The sequence below is a fragment of the Lissotriton vulgaris genome, chromosome 5 (assembly GCF_964263255.1).
Source record: "Lissotriton vulgaris chromosome 5, aLisVul1.2, whole genome shotgun sequence".
NCBI lineage: Eukaryota > Metazoa > Chordata > Amphibia > Caudata > Salamandridae > Lissotriton > Lissotriton vulgaris.
In genome coordinates, this window is record NC_141693.1 from 1,215,929,935 (window position 1) to 1,215,952,559 (window position 22,625).

Here is a 22,625-nt window from a genome sequence, read left to right on the forward strand (position 1 = left end):
ATTACAACAAGTTTTCCAAGACCCACCCAGTCGTAAAAATCTATAACCCCCGCCCAAACACATGCAATACAATACTGCTAACCCTAACGAGCCCTAAGTTAAGAATAGTGGCAATCGCTTTCTTTATATAGGCCAAATCCCCCCTTTCCCACCATGGATTTTCTACAAACCACTTGCAACCAAGATTACACATTCCCACAAATGCTGTAAGACCCCAGAACCCAGTTGCAAAAATCTAGAACACCTCCAAACACATGGAATACTGCTGCTAGTGCTAACCCTAAAGAACCATAAGTTACAAAAACTGCCAAAAGGCTTTTCAGCATGGATTTTGTCCAAACCACTTTTATCCGGTATTAGACCTTCCCAGCAATGCCCTAAGACCCGCCAACCCACCCGCAAAAAAGCACAACACCCCCAAACAGCCAAAAAGCAAAAATGGAAAATCTCATACTTACAATATTTTTCGGCCTTCTTTCAATTCTGTCCAAACGTGCTGTGCAGCTAGGCCATAACTCCTGTTTTCCACCATGGATTTCCTGAAAAACAAATGCAATCAAAATTAGACTGTGCCAGCAGTGCTCCCAGACCCCAAAACCCACCCACAAACACCCGGAACCTCCTCCAAAGAGCACCTCAAAGACAAGCAAGTCAGCAAAAACGCAAAAAAAAAACTTGCCTCCGATTTTGTCCAAACCACTTTTATCCGGTATTAGACATTCCCAGCAATGGCCCCAGAGCCGTCAACCCAGGTGAAAACAAGTAGAAGACCCCCAAACAGCCAAAAAGCAAAACTACAAAAATGGGGACTTAGTCATTGTCAGGCAAATTTCCAAAATCACTCCGCGCGCGCTCTGCAGCTAGGCCCTAACTCCCCTCTGCCACCATGGATTTGCTTCAAACCTCTTGCAATCAAAAGTATCCATACCCAGCAGTGCTCCCAGACCCCGAAACCCACCCACAAACACCAGGAAGTCCCCCAAACACACCCCCAAAAATGCTAAATTGAGCGAAATGTCAGAAAAAGCAAAAACATTTTCCTCATGGATTTTGTCCAAGCCACTTTTATTCGGTATTAGACCTTCCCAGCAATGGCCCAAAAGCCGTCAACCCAGGCGAAAACAAGTAGAAGACCCCCAAACAGCCAAAAAGCAAAAGTACAAAAATGGGGCCAATTTCCAAAATCACTCCGCGCGCGCTCTGCAGCTAGGCCCTAACTCCCCTTTGCCACCATGGATTTTCTTCAATCTACTTGCAATCAAAAGTATCAATATCCAGCAGTGCTCCCAGACCCGCCCACCAAACACCAGGAAGCCCCCAAACAGGCCCCCGAAAACATGATAGTGAGCAAAAAGGCAAAAACTTTTTCAAGTCTGATTTTGTCCAAACCACTTTTATCTGGTATTAGACCTTCCCAGCAATGCCCCAAGACCCGCCAACCCACCCGCAAAAAAGCACAACACCCCCAAACAGGCAAAAAGCAAAAATGGAAAATCTCATACTTACAATATTTTTCGGCCTTCTGTCCAAACGCGCTGTGCAGCTAGGTCATGACTCCACTTTTCCACCATGGATGTCCTAGAAAACAAATGCAATCAACATTAGACTGTGCCAGCAGTGCTCCCAGACCCCGGAACCCACCTACAAACACCAGGAAGCCCCCGAAAACATGATAGTGAGCAAAAAGGCAAAAACTTTTTCAAGTCTGATTTTTGGCAAACCACTTTTATCCGGTATTAGACCTTCCCAGCAATGGCCCCAGAGCCGTCAACTCACCCGCAAAGAAGTAGAACACCCCCACAAGTGCAGAGTCTTTCTTTATTGGGCATAATCCAGCCCTCTGCTTTGAGGGAAATAGGAGTCTGGAGGAGGAGGATAGAGGAGCATGTTCTTGTGAACTTGTGAACCTGAGGAATGCAGACTGTGGCACCTTCAAATCAATAAGCAAATAAGTGAAGACAGTTCTGATGATGGGCTTGTTTTTGTGATTAGGTGATTAAAGTTTTTATTTATATTGACTTTGCAAAACAAAGAAAGACATACACACAGGAATAAAAGAGAATAAGGACGAAAAAGAAAGTTATTGATTCATTGGCTCATTTTCAGGGCTCGGTGTAAGGGAAGAAGAGTTCATCCTCATACTCTGCGAATTAAAACGGGAGTAGGTCACCTAACAGAGAAGAAATTCCCTCATCTAAGTTGGTGTCCTCCTCATCTTCTTCCGGCGTGTATTCTCGTACTTTGCAATCTGGTGGTATGAGTTGCTGATTCATCTTGATCATTGTTAACTTCTCCACATTTTTGGGTGAGAGTCGGGTCCTTTTGCAAATTACAATGCCACCAGCAGCACTGAAAACACGTTCAGAAGACACGCTTGCGAGTGGGCAAGACAAGTAGTTTATTGCCAGGTTGGAGATCTCTGGACACAATTATTTTTTCCCATGCCAATACGCCAATGGGTCATCATGAACATAGACCTCTGTTGAGTCATTCAGTCGTCCTGCACCATCAACTCAAGGTTCTCCACGGTTCCTCCACTTTGCTTACTTTTTGCTGGGACCTTTTGAGAAGCAAACCCAACCTGAGTTAGCCAATCCTCTTCTTCACACAATGTTACTGTTGTGTCTGGTGCACATGATCCAGTTGCTGGTGTCTTTAATGGCTGAGAGGTCACTTCTGCCACAGCCACAGGTGCAGAAGTGGATTTTTTTGACTCCGGATGGCCTGCTGATGCTGATGTATTGCCTTTTTCTTCAATTTCCTGGCGTTCTCTTTCAAACCTCATGGCTGACAGAGCTAGCCAACATTTGTAGTTTAAAACTTCTGCGTCACCAAAAGGAAAGAATGCTCTGCCTGCCAGTGCCTTTTTGTAGCGTGGATCCAGAATAGTAGCACAAATGTAATGCTGTTCTGTGTGGATCTTTGGAAGACGTTCATCGCAAAGTAGGCACTGTAATAATTTCTCAAAAGCTTCTTTCTACCTTTGTCAGATCATGGTGTGCCTCACTCTCAGACGGCAGTGGTGGTTCCCAAGTTGGATCCATATCATCAGAAGGAAAGGGGCTTGAAGAAGATGTAGACACCATCCTTGATCTTTTCCTTGCTAGGGATGTGGAAGACAATGAATGATCAGGAGGAGTGGCTTCCTCAAATGATACCTCAGCTTGAATGTCGATTTCCTGATGTGCCCCTACTTCGGGAGAAACAACTATTGTGGGCACTTGTGCTCTTCGAAGCACCTCTGCTTGCGCATCTCCTTGCGCTGCCTCTCCTTCCACATGTACTTGGGCTTGTACTTACAGGTGTGGTTGTTGTTGCGGCTGTGGTTGTTGAACACTCGTCAGATGAGTTAGAACAACCTGTGTTGATTGAGGGACATTGCTGCTACTTTCTTGCAAAGAGCCAATATCACTGGTCGATGGTGATTGAACAAGTAGACTAAGTGCCTCTGCAGCACTCAAGGGCTTGGACTTAAGTTGGTGTGGTGGTGGTGGCACTGAGCCCAATGCAGCGGGGGTGCTGCAACCAGCTTGGTCCCCAGCAGATCCTGCTGCTGCTGCAGGCGTACTTTTTTTTTTTATTCTCAAAAAATGTGGCGGGCGGCACACCAGTCTCCTTGGTAACTTACTTCTTCTGCTCCTTACTGTCAACTTTCTTGCTAGAAGAGCTACGGGAAACTTTTTTTGGGGCCATCTTCTTCAGATGTCAGAACAGCAGGCCGCAGTTGCACAAGTTGCAGAGTTGTCTTGTCTGTGGCCACACGTGACGTCGCGTGACGTTATGCTGCACACACACCACTGCAGGACTTATTCCTGGCACTGGTGGTTCACTTGTGCACCTAAAAGCAATGGAAAACAGAGGAACATCAGTTATACACCCCAAAAAGTAGAAAAACACATAAAAATCACCACAATCCCATGCCATCCATACCCTCAATGATGTTTAAATTCAAGACACCCCACAGAAAGTCTAGGCCCATGCACCACTGAGTACCCCTGGGCATAAGGGATGAAAGCTAGGGAAAATGGGTGCAGGCCTGAGAACACTGCATGCCTTCAAAATGGCCCCTTGCCCCCAGCACATACCAGCACTCAAAATGGCCCCCATCCACATGGCCAGTCCCCATCAACACCCCAAAAAATCGAAAAACACACAAAAATCAGCACAATCCCATGCCATCCATGCCCTCAATGATGTTTAAATTCAAGACACCCCACGGAAAGACTAGGCCCATGCACCACTCACTACCCCTGGGGATAAAGGATGAAAGCTAGGCAAAATGGGTGCAGGCCTGAGAACACTGCCTGCCTTCAAAATGGCCCCTTGCCCCCCAAGCACATGGCCAGGGCCTGCCTGTACCAGCACTCAAAATGGCCCCCACCCACATGGCCAGTCCCCAACAGCAGCCAAAAAAATCGAAAAACACACAGAAATCAGCACAATCCCATGCCATCCATGCCCTCCATGATGTTTACATTAAAGAGACCCCACAGAAAGACCCTGTCCATGCACGACTCACTACCCCTGGGCAAAAGGCCCCAACAATAGCCCAAAAATCGAAAATTCCAAAATTGTAGTTGCAGCAACTGTAATGCCCCAAACAAACTTGCTTGTGAAATTTCTAATCCAAAAGTGACCAACGAAAGTCAAAAAGGCCTCAAATCCAAATATCCAGCAGCATCCACAAAAAGTAATCAAGGTCAAGATCCAAATGAAAGTGACCAGCACATGAAGAAAACACTGGGAGGAGCCTGCTGGACAGGAACAGGAAGTTGGAGACTGTGGGGCACTTCCTTCCTCCCACCCTCCCCCCCCACCCCCAAAATAGACTCCTTGCAAAAAAAAGTGCAAATGTCAACCTGAGGAGTTATTCTGATAAAAATCATAATTTTCAGAAGGTTTATGCTGCTTGCTGGTGAATTTCTTGTGCAGAATTGCAAATTTTGCAATTTCGCGAGTGCGAGATTGTTGCTGCCCGCCGCATCTACGTGTTCGCAATTGCGAACTCTCGCAATGCGTGCTGTGCAAGTTGGCAAGCCGTGATGACGTAATCGCGGTCGCCAAACTCCTGCGGGATCCCACAGCAAGATCCAAAATGGCGCAGCACACGCAAAATATTGAGAAAAACAACTCTGCAAATGCTGAATGATGGTAAGTGAACACCGCGCGCCGCAATATTGTATCACCAAGCAAAAAAATCTGCTGCGTGCAAATTTGCGGATTTTCAGCAAATTCGCGAGAGTTCGTGGATTGCGAATTTACCGAAAATCCGCAAATTCCGCGAGCGGAACGGATTTTACGCCCATGCTTAATAAGGAGGATGGAGAATTAGCACAACACACAGATCCTGACAATGCGTTGCTAGTAAACTATTCTGTTTTACAAAAGCACAGAGATGCATTTTCTTGAAGCTGCTGACAAGTCTCTCCTGGTCTTACCCATAACTCTCAGGCTTCCAGCGTACGCACCTGGTATCCTACTTTCACACCAACCAGAACTCTCAAAGTGTCCATTAAAATTTGCTCCCAAGCAGGCAGCTTATCTGCCCAACCTGAATGGAGTTACTCTTTATCTTTTAGGGTCCCTGCAATGGCGTAACATTAACCCCTGAAGCCCCTGGAGCACAGGGGACCCAAGCTCCATGGGGCCACCTACGGCATTGTGCACTGCGGTGCCAGAGAGGTCTTGACTGGGTCCGGAGCATGGAGTGGCCACTTCTATGTACTTTGCAGGGGTGGGGGCCTCAAGGTTTGTTGTTCCACTGGGTCCCGGAGGTGTACAGTGGCAGGTCAAATGACTCTTTGAAACAACTTCTGGTCCATGAATACAAGCAGAGAGCATGTCACACCTCTGTCCTCAGAGAGAAACCAATTAGAATTCCTGTTGATTTCTTCTGGTCTGCCCCAATGTCCAGGAACTGGTGGCGGGTTGCAATTTTTATTGGATGTACACACCTGTGACTTAGGACTTACTAAGGCCCAGTTCCTGCAAAATTCACACCAAAATTCTGCCACTTTTTCAGCACTTTGTGTCTTGCTTCATCATAAAGCCTCCCATTCAAGTTAGCTGAATTGAAGCTCTCCTCTCAGTAACTCCAAATCCTGTCCTGACATTTTGGAAATGAGAAACCATCCCCTCTTCTTGATCAAGGATCAGATTTCCCTTCCACTGACAGAAGAGATACATGTCTAAGAGGTCTCTCTGCATAATAAAGCAGTACTCATCATAGCCAGGAATATAAGAAGTGCAGGCAACTGAAGAGATGTCAGGGGACCAAGCATTAAGGGGGAGACAGACCACCTTTATCTCCTGGAACATTAATGGTATGAGGTGCCCTCGCAGACAGAGATTAATCCTTAAGTATTTGGAACTGTCGAGTGCTCAAATATGTCTATTGCAGGAGACCCATCTCAGTCTGAAAGAAAGTCGGCTAATTTTTTCCAAAGTACATTGGATAAAATATTTTACTGTGTCTCATCAGACCTCACATAGTAGAGGGGTAGCAATACTGGTGAAACAAGGTATTTCTTGCTCTATCAATGGGATAATAACAGACATATCAGGGAGAAGGTTAGTTGTCAAAATGACATTAAATAACGTAGACATAACTTGTGCTTCATTCTATGGCCCCAACATTGATGATGCCTCATATTTGCTTAAATTACAATCAATGTTGACGTTGGAGTCTCCACCGTACATTCTTGAGGGAGAATTTAATGTATTATTGAACCCCATAAACGATAGGTCTAACGTGAGCCACTATATAGGGGCCCCCAGGATTTGTTGAACGTTATTAAATCTGATTCATGATTTAGATTTAGTAGATGTCTGGAGAGCTAAAGAAGGTTCCCAACAGGGTTTCACATTTTACAGCAAGAAATTTGGGCACTCTTCCAGGATAGACTATGTCTTCACAGATAGACAATCTTCTGTTAACATCAAGGAAATACTTGTTAAGTCTAGCCATCTCTCAGACCACGCTCCCCTACAGTTCGACCTCTTGAGCAGTAGTATGCAGGTACAGTCCAGATGAACGTTCAAAAGAACAATGCTTCTTGATACAGAAGTAGTTGAATCCATTAAGTTGTTCTCTATAGAATTCTTTCCACAGAATATTGGGTCTTCAACTTGGGATTTTATCTGGGATGCCTATAAGGCCTGTTTAAGGGGAAGAATACACGGTATCATCTGTTCTAAGAACAGGGCAGAGGCTGAGATGTTGAAGGACATTGAGGCAGTTAGAACAGTTAGGCAGTTAGAACTAGACAGATTTAGCCTGAATAGTGAAGACTCAGAATCAATTTTGCAAAATCTGCAGGAATTGGAAGAAGCAAGACAGCAGTATAGGGGGAAACTAGAAGCAAAATGTAAATCCCAATAGGATTCCAGGAAAATGGAAAATTTTGAGTATGGGGAGAAGGCTGGAGCATTACTGGTGTGGAAAGCCAGAGTAGATCGAACTAAAAACGATATTAAAGAACTAATCGTAAATAGCAATGGAGACATATCGAACAAAGATGAGGATATGCAGACTTGCCTCCTCTCACTTTTCACAGATTTATATAAAGAAAACACTGCTCCATCCCCTGAAAATATACATATATGGCTGAGTGACAAAACTTTACCAACATTGTCTGAGGAGGGCAGGATCAGTGTAGATGTCCCCATCACCCTGGACGAGATACCTGAGCAGATTAAGAAATAAAAAAATAAAAAAGCTCAGGTTCAGATTCACTTCTGAGTGAAGTGTATAAACACCTAGCAGAAGAATTGTCCCCTATGCTGGTAACAATCTTTAATTCAGTCTATTCCCCTGTAGGCAGAGTGCCCAATTAATGGAAAGAGGCAATAATAGTTTTGATCTTGAAGCCAGGCAAGGACCGCTTATGAGCAGACTCTTACCGGCCAATCTCCTTGCTGAATGCCGATTATAAGATCTTTAAGGGTGTTCGAGCTGGGAGATTGGCCAAACTGGCTCCTAGGCTGATTCATACAGATCAGAAGGGGTTCGTGGCACGAAGGCATATTGAATATCAGACCCACCTCCTGATTAGGAACATAGATCTAGCTATACAAAGATTGGATCCATTGGCAGTGGTCACATTGGACGCAGCTAAGGCGTTCGATAGAGTCTGCTGGGTTTATCTTTGGGCAGTTTTGGAAAAAATGTGGTTTGGCCCCGTATTCATTCAGACTCTGCAAAATTGCTACAGAGGTGCCTCTGCGCCGATCCTCCTCAATGGCTTATTAACATCCAGCCTCAGCATACAGCGTGGAACTAGACAGGGGTGCCCTATCTCCCCGCTATTATTTAACCTATAATTGAACCCTTAGCTCAAGCTATAAGGTTAAAAGAATCAATGTTGCATTCCAGTCTGGGACCTATAGTTCTAAATTGGCCTTATATGCAGACGACTTGATCCTATATACAAGCGATCCAGTTGCGGCGATACCTCAGATTGAGGAGTTGCTGGTAGAATTCGGGTCTATGTCAGGTTATGAGGTCAACAGATCAAAAACGGAGGTCATGTGCTGGAATTTAGGATCAATGGAGGGGCATATTGAGCTCCGAGTTCAGATACTTAGGAATTTATATTGTGAAGGATCTCGACAAAATCCTCCAGCTAAACATAAATAGGGTTACCAGAGAAATTGACCGTCTATTCATAAGATGGAGGAATCTTCCATTAACCATCTATGGTAAAATCAACCTTGTGAAAATGGTCATTCTTCCCAAGCTTACCTATCTATTTTCTACCATACCTCTATCCTTCCCAAAAAAGAATATAAGTAGGATGCAGAGCAAGATAGGAAGCTTTGTATGGGGGGACAAAGGGGTTTGTTTGACCTGGAAAAAGCTTAGACGTAGACTGCTTAAAGGAGGGCTCGCTCTTCCCGACATCAATCTGTATGCAGTAGCATTCCAGTTTCAGAGCATTGGGATGCTACTCATTAAACCAGATGGGTCAACTTGGGGTAGTGTGTTGGGTGAGATGGTTAGAGTAGAAGGAGGTGGCGGAGGAGAGGCCTTCCTGTAAAAATGTGGCTCCCCGAGATTTTTTAAGCGGGTACGACTGAAGGTTCTAAGGGCAGCCCTGGAGGTGTGGTATAGGGTAAGGATTAGCTGGGGGATCGCCTACTATTCAGATCTTGCTCCTATTTGGGACTCGCCCAGAACCCCGGAATGTCTAAGAGATACCCTAGCGGTGCCCATAAAGAGGGCTGGAATTACTACATGATCAGAATTGATTGACGATGATGGGATACATCCATAGGAATATCTGAGGGCAAAGGTAGGGATTGGATTATCAAGATTTAAATATCTTCAGTTAGTTTCCTGATCAGTCGCAGAACAGGGTGAGATAAAAGGAAACGGAGAAATTGAGAGGTTGTGTCAATCCACCCTACCAGTTATGAAGGAAATATCGATCTGATATAACCATTTATTAAAAACTGAAGATTTTGGGAGCCCAGCCTCAGAAGCGGTATGGAGTCAACGCCCATGGAAAAGCAAGCCGAGACTCTCTTTGAACCATCTTTGAAAACACTATATAGGTTTATAAAACCTGCCTGCTTAAAAAAGAACCACCTTTTTGTCATCAATAGACTCTACTATGCGCCCTATAAAATAGCAAAATTAGCTCCAACGCCCCCACCCAAATGTCCAAGATGTCATACCCGATTACCAAATGACATTCATATCTTTTGTGATTGTACAGTGCTGGAACTCTTCTGGGAAGGGGTTGGGGACAATCTGTTGGGATTCTTTAAGACCAGAGTGGAGGTAAATCTCCCCCTGATCCTATTTGGGGACGACGGCCTATTCTGTTTGACTGCTTCACATCAAGATAAAGGTCTGCTGCTATATATGATCCTATTGGCAAGGAGAGAAATCTGCAGGAGATGGAAAGACCCCCTTCCCCCAAAAAGAGAGGACTGGCTCAAAGCTGCTTTCGCCATGGCCCGGTTGGAGTATGAGGCTGTAGAGGATAAGCTATTTAACATCTGGCATCCTCTAGTGAGTTGGGGACGAAGTCTAAGACTTATCTAGTTGGTCCAATGATTACACCATGTCCCCGTACTAAAAGGGGAAGGTCAGGTGACCCAAGTGAATGTGGGGAGCCTTGTGGTGCCGAGATAGAGTATAAGGCTGTATAAGATCCACAACGACTTGACAAGGTGAGATGAGGAATAAAAAATATAATAAAAAAATAAAAGCAGTACTCTGTGATGCCGTATGTCCCTGTCGCACCCAAATGGCTCATCCCAGCTAAGTGTTCAGAAATAGTCCCATTAACAGGCTTCTTGGCTTCAGAAATTTCTGTATGTAATCCACACAGCATACCGCTTCACATACAAATTTAGATGCTAATCACTGGAAATTGAGAGAAGAAGAAACAAGCAAAACTGGTTTAATAGGGGTAACCTTTAGGCAGCACACAGTTTGACTTTTACAAGTTTACCTTTTCACTCCAGATATCAATGTGGATTACATCATGCAAAGAAAAAGTAACTAGGAAAGTTAGAAATATTTCCCCTCGCTATGCCTCTCTGTCGTAGGTGCACCATTTTGATGCAATCCCAGGTAGACTGCCTTTAGGAAGACTTGGATTTCACGACATTTCTATGGTGAATGTACAGGTATTGCTATGCTCCACCCATGGCACTCCCACCACAACAAAATATAACTCAACGTAGCACAAGCCATACGTTGTGTTACTTTTCTTTATAACGTCATACAAGGTACGGCAACTAGCCCCTTGCATGGCTATGTAAATCACATTTAAGGACTAGCTTTTCCTTGCTATGATTTGCGTCATACAAAGACAACACAAAACCTCAGTAAATATGCTTCTAAATGTATAAATTAGTGTGAGTATAGTAGCAAGATATTCATGTATTTGCTTCCACTGACAGACTTCCTCTCTTATTGTGTAATCGTCACCAAACCACAATTATTTGAGCTATGACAAAGAAATGAAAAATGATATTTAAAAGCTGCTTTGTGAATTTGTTATTTCTTGTGTTAATTTTAGACAAGACTAAGTCACCTCCAGAAGAGATGCAAAAAAGGAATCAAAGCAGTGTGACCGAATTTATCCTCCTTGGCTTCCCTGTAGTACAACAAATTCAAGCCCTACTCTTTGTTTTCTTCTTTATCATTTACACACTGTCGATCACTGGAAATTTGATTATCATCTATGTGGTAAAGAGGGAGCAACACCTACGCAGGCCAATGTATTATCTCCTTGTCAATTTCTCATTAATGGAGATCTGCTATGCATCTTCCACCGTTCCAAAGATGCTGGCTAATTTTCTTCTAGGACATCGCTCTATCTCTGTTGGCGACTGCATCGCTCAGTGTTATTTCTTTTTTGTGATGGGTGCTCTGGAGAATTACCTACTAGCTCTCATGGCTTATGATAGGTATTTAGCCATCTGCCATCCCTTACGGTACCCTGCCATCATGACTACTCGCTTGTGCTGCATGCTTGCAGCAGGATGTTGGCTGGGTGCCTTTCTTGGCTCCATTTTGCCAACAATCTATATCTCATTTCTCTCTTTCTGTGGTAGCAATGAGATCAACCATTTCTTTTGTGACATATCACCTCTGCTGGAACTTTCTTGCACAGATACAACATTCATCAAGCTATATTTTTTCATCCTTACTTGGATTATTGTCTTTAGTTGTGTGCTTTTGACATTTATATCATATATAAGCATCATTTGGACCATAACCAAGATCTCCTCTACCAGTGGGCGGCAGAAAGCCTTCTCCACATGTACCTCCCACATCACTGTGGTGGCCATCTACTATGGGACTGTAATATTTGTGTACGTGCGACCCACAAACAGAGCCTCCCTTGAAATGGACAAAGTGGTGGCTGTGTTCTATGTGGTGATCACACCACTTTTTAATCCTTTCATCTACAGCCTGCGGAACAAAGAAGTTAAAAATGCATTGATCAAAATATTTGGGAAGTACTTCTCTATCAGTAGAAGAGACGTATAATTAGATCAGTGATTTATCACATACCTCACATCACAAGCACTTCTCTAGGAACAACAAAGTCACATACAGAGCTGACACGTTTTAATTTTACAAAATGAAGTTCATAGTACTTTGGTCCATTGTGTACAGCTGCAAAATGCTAATTAGGCGTACCTAAAAATGTTAATCTCAAGAAAATTGCACTGACAAATATTAGTGTTACAAGTAAAACAAAAAAGTTTAGCAAAATCTGGTTAATCAGAAAAAAGTGTAATTCTTTGGAAAAAATGCATGCTTGAAAAATACATTTGTGACAAAAAGTATACCATCCTAAACACAGTGCAAAACCTCCTGTAACTTAACGTCTGCTGAATCCTTGGGATTTTTGGGAAACAAACTATAGCAAACAACTAATAAAAACATACATGTATAAATGTACATTCTGAAAATGACAGTGCAATGCTATGAGTTTAGGGGCTGCATTACGGAAGTACCCTGGGGGCACAACGGGCGATATTTCTCACTTTGTGCGCCCCCTGGGCACTTTAGTATTACTGTAATACAGTTAACCCTGGTGTACTTATAGCTCCAGCGCTTTGTTGAGAAGGTGTTCCCTCATTTGCATGGGGGTGTGGCCCCATGCAAATGAGGGAATCCCTTTGCCTCTCCGCCCGGGCTGTATTATAGACATGGATGCAGAGGCAAAGAACCTATAAGGAAGTGTCTCAAAGGTAGAACATTGTCAGCGTGCCCCATGATGGCATCCCTCTGGATGGGGGAAAGGGGTCCTGTGACCCCCACACATCCCCTTGGAGACAGATAGAATCACTCACTGCACCCACCTGCAAGGTGATCCCTGCAAAGTGAAACTCAGAGCGGCTGCTTCAAAGCCCCCAGGGCAGCAAATGTTTGCTGCTGCCCTGGGGGCAGTGCATTCTATGTAATAGGATACACTTTCCCTGTTTGCGCCAGCGCACCAGTTATAAGGTGCTCTGAGGCACAAACAGGGAAAGTGTGCATTATCCATAATCACGCCACAGGTTGGTAATCAATTCCATGAGAGATTTTGAGCACAAGGCTGAATACATTTTAGTGAGCCTGATAACTAAAAAGGAACCATTTTAAATGGTGTATGATGGAAGTACAGTTTTCTCCTCTGTCAACATATCTCTGTGCTAGTAGATCACACAAATATTTGCGCTTTCAATGGGCTCTTGGCATGGAGTTGAAATGTAAATGTAAAGTTTTATTTATATCGCGCAGCAATCGCTCCAATGGAGCATCTAGGCGCTACCTCCGGCAAATTACCAGATGACAAAGTGACTCAGAGTTGGACCAAAAACAGAGGCAAGCATCAAACTAGAGTTCTGGCCATGAAATGAAGTGAGCCTTTGGTGGGCTGATCCCAGATAAATATGATAATTGCCATAGAAGAGATATAACTTGTGCTTTTCACACTGGAGATTTACATGCTCCATGAGACGCCTGAGACTACACAAAATGTATTTTAACTATAACCACCCAGCAATATAAATACTTATATTGCAGGGTTGTTATAGGTAAGATCCATATGGATTACAATGCATAATACATTAGGGACATATAACGTAAGTGCCCCAGGGAGCTCAACGGGCCTTAGCGCCCGTTTTACATGCTCTCAGGGCACTATGGTATTACAGAAAGAGCGCAGATGCTTTTGTGACCATTTCTGTAATACAGATAGCGCTAGCGCACATATAGTGCAGCACTATCACAAGAGGGTGTTCCCTCATTTGCATGGGGCATGGCCCCATGCAAATGAGGGAATCCCTTTGCCTCTGAGACCATGTTGTATTATAGACACGGGCAAAGAGGCAAAAAAGCCGTCAGCATGCCCCTTGAAAGCAGCCTTCTAGAGGGGGGAGAGGGTCCTCAAGACTGCTCAACATCCCTCACAGGAGGTGCATTCACTCACTGCAGCCGCTTGCCAGGTGATTTCTACTCCCCCATAAAAGTGCAGGCCTGCACAGTGAAACATGGAGAGGCTGCTTCAAAGGGGCTCCGTATTTTACTTGATCACACTGCCCCCAGAACAGCATGACTTTGAGGCTGCCCTGGAGGTGCGCACTCACTAGAATACGGAACACTCTCCTTGTTAGAGCTGGGTGCACCTTTTGAAATGTGTACCCAGCACTAACAAGGAAAATGTGCTGCATTCTGAAATATGGCCATAGTTGTCCATCTGTTTATGGATCTGCGAGAAATGGTCCTTCCTTTCTTCACATTTCATGGATCACAAAGAAATGTGCAAATAATGTTTTCAAATATATTACACTGGTTATTTAGACATATCTTGCCTAAGACCTATTGGGGTAAAAAAAATTAATACCTCAATAGTACCTCATTACTTCTTAGTGGTTTTAATATAGTGTTTTTTATTTGTATATCATAATATGTCGTTTCTTAAGCATTGCCAACACAATTTGCCGAGCCTATGTACTAGTAAGTGCCCATAAACAACATGCCTCATTTTACTGCCAAGTCTTGAATAAATCCTACCCTATCCTCAATAAAACAGAAATGTCAGTCAATTGAGGAAACAGATTTGATGACGTTGTGTGGAAAATGATCTCATTCCAAGCTAGGTTAAGTACATTTCCTGCCTGATTCTGATTAGATCTGTTCGTAGTCTGAACTTAGGCTAACTGCTGCTGGGAGCTGACCTCGCCCTATTGGATTCTTCACTGCGGGACTGGTGTTCTCTTTGCCATGTCTTCAACTGCTGCTCAGGATTACGGGACTGCGAGGACCACAGGTCAGTGCGCTTCAACACCACGCACACCTGCTGCCTCTTCCCGCAGCTCCTCCCTGCCCAGCCTGCTGCCTGCTAAAGCGACTCGCGGCCCCTGCTTCACAGGAGCCGCTCGTAGTCTGAAGTTAGGCTAACTGCTGCTGGGAGCTGACCTCGCCCTATTGGATTCTTCACTGCGGGACTGGTGTTCTCTTTGCCGTGTCTGCAACTGCTGCTCGGGACTGCGGGACTGCGAGGACCACAGGTCAGTGCGCTTCAACACCACGCACACCTGCTGCCTCTTCCCGCAACTCCTCCTCCACCCTCTACTTAAGCCACACCGAGCACGCCACCGCGGGACGCCTGCGGGACGAAGCGCGGGGCGAAGCCCGGGCCAAGGGTGGGCCCGTTGTAGCCCGTTAGAGTCCATGTAAGGCAGGGCTGGGCCACCCCCCTAACTCTTGACTTGCTACTGGACACACATGTAGGTGTTTGTGCTACATTAGTTACATACGTATTTGTTGCACTAAGGAACATTCATTCCTCTGAGTCTTATGGGTTAGTTATCTATCCTAATAATCATGTGCACAAGAGGGTCCAGAAGTAAAACCGCCGCGGGGGGTCTGCCACAATCAGGCACATTAGATAACTTCCTTCTAAGGGCTAATTCCTTTATAGACCAGGAAATTACTTCTTTGGAAAGAAGAGTATCCCAAGATCTAGAGCTTGCAAAAAGATCCTCTATGGGTCAGTTTGCTACAGCAAAACTCCCGAACAATCCAAGGCTCGGGCTACCTTAGAAACCAACGCAGATATTCACGCCCATAGACAGAGCCTATCTGCTACGGTAGACCTATCAGTTTCCCATCTCTCATTAGATCCTCAATCAAGTGTGGATCTGAATAAAACCCCAGACCTAGTTGATATTACCCCCCCTACCGACTTGAGTAACACCCAGTTGAAGGCCAGGAGGGAGGGAGCCATTCCCAAAAAACCTAACCCCAAAAATGAAAGGGATAGGGGCAAACAACTGAGAAAGGCCCCTCAGGCCCCTGCCCAAAACTTATCTATAGTCACCGATCCCCCTGGTATCAGTCCTATAAATGAAGCAACCTCTAGTGTGAACACAGAAGGTTCGGACATCTTAGACAGGATCAGCGTTAGGAACGATGAGATAAACATTTTACTCCTACCCAGGATTGCTGAACTTTTTAAACTTTACCTCACCCCCATCGAGATAAGATTAGCTGGTATTGAAAAACAGATAGCTGACCTGTGTGATGCCCAAAAAAAAGTAAATCCAAGGGGGTCTAATAAAGCAGGGGGAACTAACTCAAGTACAAACCCAGTCAAACCCACTGCCCCTGTTACCAAAAAAACATTAGCAACTGTGACTAATACAAAATCTAAGCCTGATTCCCTCACCACGAAGCTAACAGTATCCAAAACAAGAACCTGTGCCACCCCGTTGAAAGAGGTGCCCACTCTTCCCAGGGACCACACGATGCAGCCAAATAAGATCAGCAATGGCGGCGGCCCACATAGGAGACGACCGGTGAACTTGCCTCCCGAGGCAAGCCCCTATGTGGTGGTCATGACGGGGGTCCCCGAACTGAGTGAAGCTGAGGAGGAACCTAATTGGTCTCCAAAAAATAAAGTCCAATATTGGCTAAATACAAACAGGTCCCTACCCCCGAACCTTACTAGTAAGATCCTGACAGTGCGCAGGGTAGCATGGGTGGGACATGAAAGAAAAACGCTACAGGGTGATTGTATATTGGTTAATTTTGCGGACCCCCATACTGTTGACTATATATGCAGCTGGAACATTCAGGATAGATATGAGGGGATCGCAACACAACGCCTCTCCTTCTTCTATCCCCCCAGAAGTGGATTAACACGCAACTGGAATAATGACAGTAACTGTCACACAGTAGGGCGTCCCCCTAGGAATGAATATTGGGGCACTTGGGGTGTACAGGGCTACAGGGAACAAGTACACAGCAGCAATTGGGGCGGCCTCCTGACCGCCAACAGGTATAGTTGCCTAGAGATGGTGGACTGACAGCCAAATTCTAGCAATCCTTTAGCGGGGATAGGTGGATCATGAAGTCATCGGGGAGGCAGCAGAAGGGCACTGTGAGCCCATCATTCCCAGGTTTAGCAAGAAATTTTGCCCCCATATTAATAAGAGAAGTCTCACCCCACGTAACCAGAATATTCTGCAGCCTATGTCCGGCTTGGTGATTCAGTTGTAAATGGGATGATTAACCGTCCTAATGCAGACCATTGCCATAGGGGCTCCATCTCCCTCCTCTCATTGAACTTGGCTGGCTTGGTTAATAAATTGGACTCTCCTGATTGGGGGGCATTGATAGATTTACAGGATATATGCCTCTTTCAAGAGACATGGGCAAGAGAGGACCATCAGCGTGCAGGATTTGATACATTCGCAATTGGGGCGAATTGGAAGGGGAAGGGTCGCCCGTCAGGTGGACTACTTATTTGGGTGGCTTCCCACCTGGGCTGTAAAGCAAGGGTTTTACCAACTAATTCCCTATAGGTTCAATGCGTACTCTTGGAATGGTCTGATCTAACTAAATTGGCATTGATAAATGTCTATTCAAGACCAGTGGGCATAAAAAAAGTTTCTAGTACTATCGAGGAACTAGCGCTGTTCTTGAGCACATTCCCCAAGGGCATTCCGTATGTGGTTGGGGGAGACTTTAATTGCCAATTTGAGCCCCTTCCATCATTCCTAGAAGGTACATCCAATGAGGAAGATGAACAACGGGGAATCCCGAAACTGGCTGGCCCATCTGTGAAGTCCTGGTCGCCATTAGCAATGCAAATTACCTGCCTAACCCTAGCTAATTCTTTACCGGCTTGCAATGGTCGGGTGAGCGGTGATATTCCACCTAGACCAACTTTCAACAAACTGGGGCATAATTCCAGATTGGATTATATATTCGTGGAAATCTCCGAATGGGACAGAATTGTGGACTTTAATGTAATACCTCGAGCCGACAGCGATCACAATGCGCTGATTTTAAAAATTTTAACTCCGGGCGTCACTACCCAAAAACAGGGTGGTGATGACTGTGCAGACCCGAAATTGATTCTATCTACAAACCGGCGTAGAGTTCGCTGGTCCAATTGCAGGAAATCCCCAGGACATCCAGAGGCTATACGCAAAGGTTGTTCCTGTCTTGCAAAAAGTTGACAACCTTATATACCACCCTTTCTCGCCTGAGGAGACTTACAGAGAACTCGGTGTACTCCACCTAGAGATGTGCACCACTTGAGCTGATGTTCTTAACCCGGAGCAGAGGCAACGTAAAGGCAAAGGAAGGGGGACTTGTGCCCCATGGTTTAATGCCGCCAGTAAAAAGGCTAAAACTGATCTACTAGCGGCAATGAAGCAGCAGCATAACATCTCCTTGGTAAGAACTAAGAGAAGGGAGTATAAATGCCTCATTGCCAATGCTAAGACTGAATGGGACTATGGTAATTGGGCAGACATGACTGATGCGCTCAAACTCCAAGACGCCAGAAAATGTTGGCAGATTGTTAAAAATGGCTCGGCTGACCCTACCCCAGCAGTGGAGGCCAATATCGTACCCAGTGTGTGGGAGGATCATTTCAGATCTCTATACAATGAGGCTGGTATGGAAACCCAATCAGGCTCAAGTTGATCTGATGACGGGCTCGACCCCTACGCCACTTCTGGACACGGACAAAATTAGTCTGGCAGAAGTGGGCGCAGCTATTTCTAGACTTGCCACTGAAAAAGCCCCCGGTTTGGACAAACTCCCTGGTGACCTATTTAAAAGTGAACCCATGATCTGGGCCCCATATCTACAGGTTCTATTTAATGCAATCCTGGAGGGGATGCCGGTGCCTGCTACTTGGCTGGGGGCAGAGATTGTACCCATCTTCAAGGAGGGCTCTTCTCTGCTCCCAGCCAACTACAGGCCTATTAGTTTAATAGACGTCCCCCAAAAGATTTTTGCTAGGCTGATCTTTGACCGTTTATTAGAATGGACCGAAGATCACTCTGTCCTGAGCCCATACCAGGCGGGTTTCAGGAATAAAGTGTCTACTGTAGACCAAGTCTTTCGACTTTCCATGATATTTTGGAAAACGGTACAGCTGGAGGGTGGCAGCCTCTACACTGTATTCGTTGACCTAAGAGCGGCCTTCGATCTGGTACCGCGTAGGAAACTCTGGTCCGTGCTCTCTGGTTTGGGGGTCACACAACACCTATTAACTATGATTATCAGACTACACACTGATAATTATGCCCAAGTAAGATGTGGCAGGGAAGGGACATTGTCCAACAAATTCCCCGTTGACAGGGGGGTTAGGCAGGGCTATGTGCTCGTACCGACTCTGTTCTGCCTTTTTGTCAACGGGGTAATAGTGCATTTGAATCGGGTTGAGAATACTGATGCTCCCAAACTTGGAGGCAGTGTCCACAATTATGTTTGTGGATGACACCCTGCTGCTCTCCAAGTCCCCAATGGGGATTCAGCGAGTTCTCAATCGCTTTGAGGCATTTTGTAAAGATCATGGCCTTGAGATCAATGCATCGAAGGCCAAACATATGGTCTTCAACCCTCCATCTCGAGCTCCCTCCAATCCTTCCATTGGATCTAATAGGCTAGAGAAGGTCCGAACCTTTGACTATCTAGGGATCACCCTAAATGAAAAAATGTCATGGGTACACCAACAGGAGAAAGCGCAATTAAAATTCGCCCAAATAGCAGGCGGAATTACTAAAGTAATCGCCAAGAATAAATCCACTTTCAAGCCGGTGGGTCCCGCCCTAGAGATTTACAGAGCACAAGCTAGGGGAGCGGTTATGTATGGAAGTGAACTCTGGGGCCACACGTGCAACCGCAATCTGGTAGTAACCGAGAACAAGTTTATCAGAAAGCACCTATCAATTCCCTCTAGCACACCCTTGCTTCCTATTAGACTTGACTTGGCTCTGAGACCTCTGGACGAAGACATGGGCCTGCGGCCCCTGTTATTTTGGCGCAGGATCTGGTCAGTTCCTGAGTTAGCTAATTATAGGTTAGAACTGGAAGAAATCCTTACTCTCCCAAACATCGCGAAAATCCCATGGCTACATTTTATTAAGAATGAATTAAGGAAATTAGGGATTCCCACCCTATGGTCTGACCCGCTTACATCTTGTCCCGGGGTTGCACGGAGGCAGCTTATTATCCAGTATCAGGAAAATAAATTTGCTACCCATATGCAAGGAACTTCCCCCGGCACCCTAACGTCATCATTTTTAATAACCAAGGACAGCTATTTTTTATTATTTATTTTATAGTATTTGTAAGGCGCGCAGCTACCCACAAAGGGTTTCCCGGCGCCGAAGAGAGGATCAGCTATAAGTTCGAAATTGCCTTAGACATCATAGCTCCAACATCAATCAGGAAACTGTATCTCCAATGGAGGTACGGTAGTTTACTGTTACGCGCCCTTACTAGTAAATGGGCCGACCCATCCCCGTCTCATTGCTCCGGATGCAAATCTGAGCAAGAAACAGATTTGCACATATTGTTTTTTTGTAATGCGAATGTGCAGGCGCGGAGAAAATGGATTGTCCCACTATGTAAAAACTTGGGCTTCTCCCATTGCCTGCAAGCATACAGGGTTTTAAAGACGGATCTATCTGGTCATATTGTCTTTGCTTTAGCCTAATTTCTGGGGTCCGTCTGGCACAAGAGGAGATATCTTTTAAATGGGGATCTATGAAAAATTGCTATAATGGAAAAGCCTGAGTTAGATACTCTGAGAATGTTAAAAGGTGGGTCATTGTATTGCTATAACGTTTTTACATGTTTTTATGCTTGTATATATCTTCAATGTTATCTGTACCTTTTATGGCACATGATGCCGAAATAAAGATGATGATGATGATGATGATGATGAGTTGAACAGCCGGATACACATTTGTGAAACATTCAAACAGGTAATCAATAATGTAATCCAAGTTCATCCAATTCATTTCTCTTATTTATTCCTGCTTGTCCGTCATGCCTAAAACGAAGTTCCAGTTTTTCTTGCATATTTAATTGCAATTGAATTGCCCATCCGGGCCTTTTCTCAAGCACGTAGAGAAACTTCATTACTCCAGTAAATTAATTCACCCAATGCATTTCGGTCCTTCGACCTTCTTCAGGTGTATCTACAAGTATTAAAAAATATATGTCAACCCCACATCATTAGCATGTAACAGTGATTAATCACAAACACATATTATGACTACACCTCAAAATTAATAATACATCCTTTTCAGACAAATGAATACGTCCCAACAGTACCTGTGTTCCCCACCTATTCATCTAAACCCCAAATAATTCCTGTGTTTTTTCTACGTGCCTGAGAATAGACCTTAAACGGAAACAAGTGTTCCATAGTTTACAAATAAAAACATAGGCTACATATTGACTATAGCAAAATTAGATGTGATAGGCGAGGATTAGGCAAAGTATGAATTATTTTTTACTCCTTAGGGTATTGTTAACACTCTGTACACGTCATGAAGTAGCAGCAAGTCTCTGGGGGGCATTATCAATAAAAAGGAAAGACAACGCTATTTTGTCTTTGCTTACCTCTGCCCATGTCCAGCACCACGCCAACATGACTGTGTCCTTGATTTTTTATATGTGTCTTACTTACTAAGTACATTAGTCAATTGTTTCACTGCATCTTTTTCCTGAGTGTATATAGCATAAATGAGTGCATTTTAATTTAAATATTCTTTTGGGGGATTTTTTGTACAGCAGATAGTTAGTATCTCTGTCCAAAAGTGAGTAGAATAGAGATCACAAAAGCAGTGACAAAAGTTAATCCCTGTCCAGATTATCCATATGTTGTCACACTATTGCTGTCACCCTCAGAATTATTCATAGGATTTCCCGATTTAGACAAGGAGGGAACAAGATTCTATGGAAGACTAGGCAATGGCAACTAGAAAAAAAACGAGACAGCTAATTACTGTGTGGTTGGAAACTTCCTGGCTAAGGTTTCCACTTAAGGCTAATTACTAGAAGAGCACATATTTAACTGCATTTCACACGTATTTACTTGCCTGGCAACAACTCGTAGTGTTGCTGTCCCTCCTTGCCTGCATAGTTCATCTACTCAACCTTGTGTTTCTTGCATCAATCATGTTATTTCTTTTGTTGTTTATATTTTCGTTTTTTTATTTTCCCAAGGACTTCTCAGTAATTTTGCACTTGTTGTTTGAATGTTGTCTGTCTTACCACAAGACTTCAGCTATTTGGAAGTTTGCTGCTCCATGATGTCCTGGGGATGAACACTGGTATCCATGTTGACATTTTGGTCTCAATACCATCTCCTCTGCTCCGGATCAGGAAAGCCACACTTCCCTGCTTCGGATGAGGCCTCCCTGCGCAAATGATTTCCTTGAATTCCATGTCTGTGTGCATCTCAACGATAATCACACTTATCTAGAACTCAAATCATGTACCGCAGTCAGCCCAACAGTCCACAAGTAGCCACCTGCTAATTCCATAAGTTCCTGATGATGCATCACTACAGCAAGCACTCATGTGTCTTTAATTCCTCTTGCACGTTTTTCACTTTTCTTTCTTGTGAGGTATTTGTGCTAATGGGTTCATGTCCTTAGCCGCAGCTTGACACAGATAATGAAAGAATTGTTAGTCATTTTCATAGTTACTTACTTCCGCTGACAAATCTATCATCAACCTCATGATACCTGAGGAATCATCTACATCCTTTTTTAACAATGTTGTGTATTCTGGAACTTCCAGATTGTTTGGTATGAAATGCTTGGTCATTTAGGTCATCTTGAGCTTT

At 44.5% G+C, this 22,625-nt stretch overlaps 1 protein-coding gene across 1 annotated transcript; it reads left to right on the forward strand.

Annotated features, from left to right (window-relative positions):
• Positions 1–11,062: 11,062 nt before the first annotated feature.
• LOC147712318 (olfactory receptor 6M1-like) lies at positions 11,063–12,013 on the forward strand. The gene has a single exon (XM_086919631.1). The coding sequence runs from the start codon at positions 11,063–11,065 to the stop codon at positions 12,011–12,013; it is 951 nt and encodes a 316-aa protein (XP_086775757.1).
• Positions 12,014–22,625: the final 10,612 nt, after the last annotated feature.